Genomic DNA, 10,057 nt, shown 5'->3' with positions numbered 1-10,057 from the left:
CAGGTTATTGGGCACGATCCGAATAACATTTATCCGTACAAAGCAGGAATGGCCAAAAGCAGGAACAATTTTTCACAGACCAGGCTCTGATGAGTTTGTTTTAGTGTAGAGGCAGGGCGAAAAATCGGAATCGAAAAGTACTATATAAGGAAATTAGAAGAACATACTTTTGGATTATACGTTTAACGCGTTAATGGTTGAATTGATCCACATCACATCAACCTTTGCCGCCAAATTTACGGCTAGTCAACACAACGCAGCAGACTTCCCTCCATTTGATAGTTCCTACAATCACTCTGCATAGCAACACTTTTGAATTCACTCCATCATTGCGATGCCAATTAACACCAACGCTGCCTTTAACCGCCTGCAGGACCAAAACATCCGCGACCAGTCCTTTCTTCAGACATCGTTCATCGAGTACTGTGACGCAGCGAGCTCCGTGTCCGAGATGGACGAGATTCCCAACAACCCCATCATGGACCATTTTGTTGCTGACTTGGGCTCTGAAGGCATCCGCTCGTTGACCAATTTCACCATCTCTGAGTTCGAAACGCTGTGGTCGTTCGTGGACGACGCCATGAACTCTGCTTGGCTGGAGGGACGAGGTCGCCGCTCGACGACCAGTCCGAAGGACTGCTTCTTCATGGCCATGACAGTCCTCAAGCACTACAGTTCATGGGACAAGCATGCAGCCGACTTTGGCTTCAAGGCCCCAACGTTCGAAAAAGCTTGTAATGCGTGTGCTTGAGGTACGACATCGGTTGTGTATGGAGTAATCTCATTGCACTCGCATAGGTGGTTGAACCTGTTCTCTACGAGCGCTTCATTGTGTGTCAATCAATGTCGAGCCTTGTCCAGTCAGGACATCGTTTCTCCAACTACCCATACGCGTCGTATGCGGTCGATGTGAAGTTCCAACCCTCACTTCCATTTGTCCCTCCGCAGCGAAGACGAGACGTTCTACGCGTTTGTCATGGCACGCTACGAAAGAATGGCGACTGAGAAGAAACGCAAACGTGCGGAGTCTCAACGGCGATATCGATTGAATCGCCAAGAACGACTTGCATTGGACCCCAATCGTGCAGGGCGTCTTCGTTTTAGCGAAAGTAATACAGCTTGCATTTGGAGTTGTTGAATACTTGGCAATTTGTCAGCCGTGACGTATTTGATCAGTTACGCGATCACTTCGGAATCCACACAGATTTGAGTCAAATATACATAACTGACACATGAAATCGCGAAGGGTGTTAGTGCATTTTATGAGAACAGTCTTCGGTTATTCTAATCCAAATTGCGCAATGTTGAAATAATCGTTGTTCATAACTACGCACCAGATATTTCTGTTGTTGTGAGTGAACGAATAATAAATGCCCCAGGTAAAATGACGAAGGTTGAATGCAAGTTTTAACGTTACATAATTAATGATTGAGCGACGTATTCTTCTTGGTGCGATAAGATGAAAATAATATCGCATCGGTGCGGTGTTCAAGATGTTTCTGGAATAGGTATATATGGTATTATTTAAAGAGGGGTCACAGCGAATGGCAGTGGTCACCATAATCGCTCAGCCAAAAGGCAATCTTATTTTGACATTTTGTGCATCTAAGGTGATCATTTCAGGATAATGCAATAACACATTAGGTTAATAGCATTCTATGTATAAGAAACTAAGTGTATAGTTTTTGTTTGACGACAGCAAGTTGTATCATATCATGCGCTTGGACGTAGATGCTCTTGTCATCGATTGGTAAAGAATTCTTAATTTCCAGAGGTTGATTTTGGACGTCAATTATATTTATATTCCAGAAGTATGGTCGAGTACCACGGGGGAATGATTTCTGTCGTTCCCTGTAACTTAGCTAGGGAACCCACAAAATGTGGTATGACTATCATAAGTTAAAAAATTGAATACTTTATTCAAGTCAAAAATAGAAGAAGTATACGGTATGTATGGGTCAATGGAACTAAAAACCTCAGGATACATCTCCCCCCATTCTATCCCCTTAGAACAGAGTGGATAGGGAGCCGCCAATGCTCACTCCACGAATTCGGGTATGTCCGTATTGAACTTATGTGCAAAACAAGGGTACCGATAATGTCAATTGGCCCCGAGTTCAATCCCAGTCAAGCCTTTCTATTTCATACAAAAACAAGTTAAATTTAATTTCTTGAAAAGTCAAACCAATACTGAAAATACAAACGCTCTATATTCACATTACTTTGGCAACGCCTTGACGAAACTAGCACGCACTTCAGCTTCAATGATCAAACCCCAAGCCTGGATAGCACACTTGATCATCACAAATCGTTTTTACTTGGCTGTCGTCGCAGAGGATTGATTCAAAACCCGCAAGTCTGGCATGTGTTGTTTAGATGGTCCCATGATGGACACATCCAGCGGCTGGCAGTGAGAAGCGCTGTTCAACGCGTAGAGCTCACGTCCTAGCTCTTCACCAACAATGCTATCACTCTCATCACTTACATGAGAGTCGAAGTTGTCCACCAAGAGAACCGACGGGCCCTCGATATGCAATGCCAATACTTCTCGCACATAGTACCACCAAACAGTACAGTTCATCCAGGCTTTCTCCTGTATGGCATAGTAGTGACCGCGTGGATACTCAGCAAACTTGTTCGACTCGAAGACACCACCGGCGACCCTACGGATGACAAACAAGATGGCCAGCTTGACACCATCACCGCGAACCGTGAGCAAGGCTGTCATGCGGTACGAGTGTCGCACAGAGTTCGATACGTAACTACCGCCGCCACTCAGATGGTGTTCAGACACATGTCGTACGTGATTCCAGTATTGTCAGCATTGAAGTCACAGTCCATCGCAACGTCGGGATGGTCCGTGTGGAACTGCTTGGCAAAGGCAGCACGAGTCTCTTCCAGGTCCCTTTGCGTCTTCCTTTGCCGGCATGCAGTTTGCTTGGAGAATTCATGACGGTCAACGAACCGCTGGAGCAGCCACAGGAGCGCGTTGTACCCATTCTTTATCGTCGCCATGTAGTCTTCGATCCATGCCATGTGGTCGACCCGAAGGAACTGTATCATGTGGGCAGATGTCACGACCTTCTCCTGGCGTCGTAGGTCCTTGAGGTATGTGATCAGCTCACGTGGTTGGAGGGTGATGGGCTTGCCACGCATATGCCAGTGTACTTCTTCCGTGTCTTGGATCCCTTGAACGACGTCATGGTAGCCTTCGTTTGTAGTCAATGGCGAACGCACCTTGCCGGGTAGCCATTTATTACAGCTGCGTGCTGAACGGATGTTTTCTCCGCCAAGAGCACAGCATTGAGCTTTTGTGCAAGCTTTGGGCGCTGTCGACGCTTTGGCGTTGCAACGTGCATGGGTTATGGTGGTGAATTGAGTTACAAGGTTATCAAAACGTACAGGGATGCTGGCTTGAAAATGGCCGGGAATATATTCAACCAATAGAATCCATCCATTTGATTAAATCACTTTTGATTGGATAATTCAAACATATATTCCAAGTTTTTTGGCGCGGACTTATTCAGCGCCGTTCCCTGTAGTGTCTCGTGGAGATGACTCACAATATAAACGAGGGGAGGCACAAGCTTCCGGACGTCAGCGCAAACCTTGTTAGCAACTCCTTTCTTCTCATGTGGGAGCTTAACAAATATTGTTGAGAGTTGGGGACCAAATACTTCCCACCAACTGTAAGATCCTATCTACCAATCACAGACATAATCCACAAAATCCCACCAATCAGAATACAGTCGCAAGATCCTACGCGTAAGGGATACATCCGGAAGTTATCCGGACGTCGCCAGCCCGACGTCTGGTATCCTAAGGATGATGCGCGACGCATCGCTTGCTTGTTCCGTGCTTTGCCCAAAGGTGAGACTCGCTGCATGGAATTCGTTCGTTGCCTTCAAGTGTGTATGCAGAGCAGCCGCCGCACATGACACTTGACCAAGCGCCGTGGTTTACAATTTACACCAAGGAGCACGCCAGGGTAGTAAACTCGGCGTTGGCGTCGACTTCCACCAAAAAAGGACGCCTCAATAAAACGCGGCGCTTCTTGCGGGGCAGTATCAAGCAGCCTAGTTTGAAAACTCTTGCAATTCTAGCTGTTGCGATGCGACTGGCAGGTCTAAATGGGACCACGTTGTGCAAGTTAACCTAATGGACCATGGATTCTGGAATGCCACATCCGTGCCCAGACTCGACGCACCGCACGCGATGAAAGCGACTCACTCCGCGACTGGCTTTTCCTACTTGATTGGGAACTTGAACTCTTAGGACTTAGCTTGACACGGCTCTGCGCAATGCGTCCAAGAGCTGTCCATTGGGCCGGGTTCAAGTGTTGGTTTCGGTGAAACCGAATGCTTGGGTGGAGACATTGGATCTCAACGGTCGCCCCGAATCGATACCACTGCAGCAAACTCGGACGCCGATTTTTGCTCCGGCAGCCGTGTTCATCCCGCCAAGGCACTTCCATGGCTGTGCTCTGAATACACTGTTAGTCCGCCACAAATTCCAATCTTGAACTCCCTTGACACAGATTTCAATACTCCTCGCTCGCCGCATGCCTGTACGTCAGTTTTATTGGAGTTTCACCCTTCCCCGTCTTGTCGATTCTTCCTACCGCCACACTGACACAAATACTCTCTGCGAAATGGAAAATTTGTGTGCTGAGGGTCGCACTGGAGGGCTGAAGCGTCCCCAGCTCGCAACCCTTGAACCCATTTTACCCACCCCAGTCTTTTCGGAACCCTCGACCATGACACTCGAGGTTTCCTACGATTGGAGAGCTTCACCGGTCGGCGTGCTATTCATAGCTTCACAACAGTCCACAAAAATACACCTTCCCACGGCGACTTGAACAGACCTGCGACCCTTGGCCAGTTTATTTTCCGATTTACTTCAACCTCGACTGACCATGGAAACCAGCGTGGTGCCGTTTGGCGTGGGGCTTCCCCCCACTCGGTCGAAGCACGCGCTAGTGCCTCGCCTCTTGTCCGCCTTCGGGTTTGTCTACTTAATCGTCACTGTGTGTTTCAACGTGCGGTACATCAGCACGATGCAGCGGAGCGCCGCGAACGACTACTATTGGGCTGGGTTCAACTCGACCGGGGTCCAAACGTTCGTCGCCGACGTATACAACTCGAAGCTCCACCTGACGAAGCAAGGTCCCCTCTTATTCAACTCGAGCGTGGCCATGCCCAAGTCGTACGCTTCGTCCAGCACGTTCATCGACATGAACCCGACATCCGCCCGTGCGACGGTTTACAGCAGTCTGCCGTTTGAGAAAGCCGTCGCGTTGATTCGGTCGTCGCCGTTGGACACAGCTCTGGCCGTTCCCACGCCGTATTGCTGGTTGGATTTCGGTCGTAAGTTCGGGATGGCCATTACAGCGCGTCGCCAAGAACGGTGTGAAGCGTCCGAAGCGACGAATGCGGTCATGTACATGGATACACTGTTTCGCCAATCGTTGTACTCCGAGGTCATGCAATGCAACTCGTTTCGCGACATGAATGCCACGATATTTGGCCCTCTGCGGGCATCGGCGGCGGGAATCGACTGGTTAGCCGTGCTCGAGTCATGGTCGAGGTTGCCGGTCGCCGACGAGGTTGCCGCGTGGAAGCAGGCTGGGCTCACGATGTGGAAATTGCAGCCGTACAATTCGAACCAGATCGGGTTGGACGAAGCAATTGCCATCACGAACGCGATGGGCCTGTCGTACAGCATCAAAGTAACGAGCATTCCAACTTTCGCCCGAGGGACAAGCGGGTGGACGACGGCGAAGGCAAATTTTGGGATGTTGAACAACATGTACTGTTGCGCGTTTTTTCATTGCAGCGTCATACGAGGTCTGCCCAACAGCATCGATCGCATGCCATTCGATTGGGATGTGTATATCATGGTTGGTCCTCGGCGCACGCCAACCATCAATTTAGTCCGCAGTTCGATCGGTCCTTTTGGATCAATTGACATGCGATACGTTCATCCGCCGTCGGCTCTTGTCGGGTTTGCTCTCGACTTCCACAACTACGCGATCCCAATGCTTCAAAACACTGACGTGGCCGCGATGTACGACAGCCAGCGAGAACCTGCCGTTGACCCGATTCCATTCTCGTGGACAACGTCGCCCAACATGCTCTTCTTTGGCGGGAATCCATTTTGCATCTTTGGCACTGCGCAAACCGCACCAGTCCAGTCGTTTTCGTTTGAAGATACATGCGGGAGCCAAATCCCCAACACCGTGACACTGTCCAAGCTCTCGACGCTGTTTGCTCTGACGGTCGTGCCATCGTTCGATGTGTATGCTACCTGTAGCCTGTGCCCTACGACAAGCGCGCTGTGCACTTTGACGTTGCAGTCAGCCACCTCGATCCACCACCGCCTCCAGCAACAGCAAGCTCACCCGAGTGTTCCTCCAGCACTGGGTGATGCCATGGCCAAACTAAACTTGACCTTCATTCAATTCGCGACCAAGAACGGATCCGACGTGCTCTTGGTGCAGCCCATGGTCCCCACAACTCCGAATGATCCATGGTCAGTGTTTGGCTGGGTTGCCGTGCATGACTGGGTTCAAGGTCGACGGGAAGTGTATACGTTCGAAGGCGACTTTGGCAGCTACTCGACTTTGTCGCCTTTTCAAGCGTACATCAGATTACCGGCGAACCCTCTCGAATTGCCGCAAAACGCCTGCTACTACGTTTGGTACATCATCGTGTACATTACCACAGCGTTGGTGGCAGTGGCTGCGTTCATGCTCATGTTGGGGACGTGGATCAAGTTTGACGTTCCTGGCACGAATCTCTTTGTGTTCAACCGAGTGGTCGGGTCCGTCTGGATCGGCCGCCCATTTCTACTCATTCGAGGCATGACAGCCATGGTCATTCTCAGCACAGCCAATGTCAACTTTGTTTCCCCTGGGGGGTTTGCCCAACTTCGCCTGGAGCCACGGCCCTGGCTCGACGTCCTGCTTTTGGCCGGCGAGACCAACTGGGTCTCGTACGCCATCACGGACGTTTTGCTTCCCTTCACTGGTCGATATGCGACGATGTACTCTCCACTAAGCAGCATTGCTTCCTGGCTTATCATTGCAATTTGGGAATTCACTAATCCCTGTGCGCCCGTCGCCATGATCCAGCAAAATTGCACCTTGCCGTCCGCGACCCGCGCCGCTTGCACTGGCGGCAGTGTCTCGATTGGCAGCCCCGACCGCTTGCTCGCTCTGTGCATTGTCCATGGCTCGTGTTTGGTGGCGTCGTTGCTCTTGTCTGTCTTGTACTCGTTCACGTCGTCGCGCTTGCAAAGCAGTCGAAAGGTGCACCACTTGCTCATTCCGGCCGCCACCGAAGCCTACTTGATCAGTGGCCACGCAAGCACGACCGTGCGTCTGGACAAGGTGTCGTGTGTCATGTCTGGCATGTTCCCGCTGCTCCAGACCTTGTTCGATCTGAAGCTGTGGGGAGTCATTCCCATGGAAAACACAGCCTCGAGTCCACATGAATTCGAGTTTGCTCATGCTGATTTCAAACCCAAGTGTGCCGTCGATCGCCAGGACGAGCCAAAAACACACGCCAATCCAGTCAAGTGGTTACGCTTGAGTGCGTTGGCAGCGCTGGGCTACCTCGTGGCAACAGTCGTGGCAAGTTATACGTTTTTGGGCTTGACGCAGTCTACAATGTCCAACGATTTCTGGTGGGAAGGCTTCAACACCTCTGGAACGCAGCCGTTCGTGTGCAACTGGTTCAATTCCAGACTCCAAACACAGCGCGAGTCTAGCGCCGCCATACAATTCGACCAACCGCAGGATGGCCAAACCTTTGTGCGATACAATGGCACATCTGGTGTGGTGGAGAGCTCCTATTTGTACGGAAACGGTATTCAAGACGAAGCGAGTACGTTTCCGTCGGTGATTCAAGGGCTGCGAAATATGGACGGCTGTCAGCTGCCGTGGATCTTCACTCCGTACTGCTATGTGGATTTCGAGCGGCGGTGGGAGATGGCCAACACCGCCAACAAACAACGCCGCTGCCTGGCCAACAACAAAGCAAACGCGGCGGTGTACCTGGAAGCAATTTTTCGCAATGCCGACTGGATCAACTTGAACAAATGTTGGGGCAGTGCCTTACAAACCGCCGTGTTTTCTTATCTGGAAACGTCGGTGTCGGGAAAGGATTGGCTCGCTGGTGTCCAAGGCAACATGAAATCAGTGGCGGCGGAGGCCGAGTACTGGACAGCCCAGGGCTTGACGACATTTCAAACGCAGTGGCAAAGTTTCAAAACGATCGGCATCGTTGAAGCGTTTTCCATTCGAAATGCGTTTGGGATTTCGTACCCCCTCACTCTCAAAAACTCGAATGGGACGTTCCAACCGGGGAATCAAGTTACGCTCAAAATGTACTGGGGGTTTGCGAACGACTTGAAGGCGGTCGCGACCAACACGTCGCTCCTGGGCGGCCTTTCTTTGATCCGTCAAAGCCCGGTCTTTGCTTTCCAGAATACCACAACAGGGCTGGAGTCAGCGATCGCGCAAGCGGGGTACTTGCCGTCGCCAATTTCTCCTGGATTGAATCAAGCTCGAAGTGCCCTTGGTCCATTTGGCAGCATCGATGTCAAGCGAATTCCATGTCCGGCATCTCTCAAAGTATTGCATCAACAATTAACGCTCACGGTCACCAGACTGCTGCTAATCGAGAATATCGTCACTGCGACAAACCTGACCAAGGTGCCCCGGTCGACCCGATTGTCGCTGCAGCCCCAAGCGTGGGATGGCTTTCGCACGGCTGGTGGCAACATTTTTTGCGAGCCACCTACTCAAACCGCGTACGACGTGGGCGAATTTTTCACGGTCGCTGGGGTGTGTGGCCTCCCGATCTTGAATGTAATAGCTCCAGTCGTTGAAAACATCGCCAAAGCCATGGTTGCGGCTCGATGGGTTGACAAAGGCTACACCGATGCAAATATCGTGGCTACCTGCCAGCGCGAGAACCGAAACAAACCGTCGTGCTTGTTGGCGTTGCGGGGATTGTACCCCATGCTGCAGCTATACCAGGTGTCGGTTGTGTCGGATGGGATGCTGGACCTTATCGAAGCCGCAAAGCGAGATGTTCGTGACAAGTTGCAGGTGGCGGTGATCCAAACGCTACTCAACTCCAACAACACTATGGCCTTGTCCAGAGTCAACATCTTGGACTCCGTCGAAGCCAACTACGAGCTGTGGGGATGGCTGTACCTGTTGGACTGGGTCGATGGCAAGCGGGAAGTCATACAACTGGAGGGCGAAATCGGCTCGATCACGACGATATCAGGCTCCCTGGCGTTCCAAACTACACCAACAAACACGCTGGAAGTACCGCTGAATGTGGCGTACTACATTCGAACGGCTATTCAGTACGTCACAATCGTGCTGTTGCTTGTCGCATGCATCGTCGTGTGCTATATTGTCATCATGCGCGGGTACATTGAGTTCTGGAACATGATTGAATTCAACCGTGTCGCTGGGATGGTCTGGATCGGGCGTCCGCTCGTCTTCCTGCGAGGAATCACCGCCATTTGCTTGCTTTCGACCTCGAAACTCGACATGGTTCTGTCCTCGAATTCGGTGGTCACGCACATGGTGTCTCCGCCTCGATTTTGGGTCACCACGTTCATGTCGTGCGGCGAAATGGCGTGGCTCGTCTACATCATCAATGACGTGTTTTCACCCCTGACCAAGCAGTTTACGTACTCGTACTCGTACAAGAGTTCGAACCTGGTGTGGCTGACCACATTCGTTTGGAGCATGGTATCGCCCCCCGAGCACAGCATCACGATCAATCGAGAGTGCTCGATCGACGTTGTGGACTTCCAACTCGTGTGTCGCAGTGGTGTGCTCGAAATCGGCAGCGTAACTCGCTTCGGTTGCCTCATTGGCCTCGCTTTTGGCGGTTGCTTGCTCTGTTATGTTCTCGAACGGGTGATGTACCCGCGGCTACAGTTTCGACTTTCCACCCACTCGCTCATGCTACACGCCACCGCGCGAAACAATTTTGAATTTGACCGATGGACGCATCGACACGTAAACTAC

At 51.2% G+C, this 10,057-nt stretch overlaps 2 protein-coding genes across 2 annotated transcripts; one reads left to right on the top strand and one right to left on the bottom strand.

Annotated features, from left to right (window-relative positions):
• Positions 1–334: 334 nt before the first annotated feature.
• On the top strand, positions 335–751 carry H310_12717 (hypothetical protein; the record flags this gene model as incomplete). Its single annotated transcript, XM_008879902.1, has 1 exon — positions 335–751. One exon carries the CDS (start codon positions 335–337, stop codon positions 749–751), a length of 417 nt encoding a protein of 138 aa, XP_008878124.1.
• Positions 752–4,896: 4,145 nt separating this feature from the next.
• H310_12716 (hypothetical protein) lies at positions 4,897–10,057 on the bottom strand. The gene has a single exon (XM_008879901.1). It carries the CDS (start codon positions 7,324–7,326, stop codon positions 6,691–6,693), a length of 636 nt encoding a protein of 211 aa, XP_008878123.1. The 5' UTR covers positions 7,327–10,057; the 3' UTR covers positions 4,897–6,690.

Source organism: Aphanomyces invadans, assembly GCF_000520115.1.
Source record: "Aphanomyces invadans strain NJM9701 unplaced genomic scaffold supercont1.42, whole genome shotgun sequence".
NCBI lineage: Eukaryota > Oomycota > Saprolegniomycetes > Saprolegniales > Verrucalvaceae > Aphanomyces > Aphanomyces invadans.
The sequence above is the reverse complement of the archived record's forward strand: the minus strand, read 5'-3'. Positions and strand labels throughout refer to the sequence as shown.

Bases quoted from the DNA above. Each gene is read 5' to 3' on its own strand.
- H310_12716 (XM_008879901.1), bottom strand. From the start codon at position 7,326: ATGAGCAAGTGGTGCACCTTTCGACTGCTTTGCAAGCGCGACGACGTG.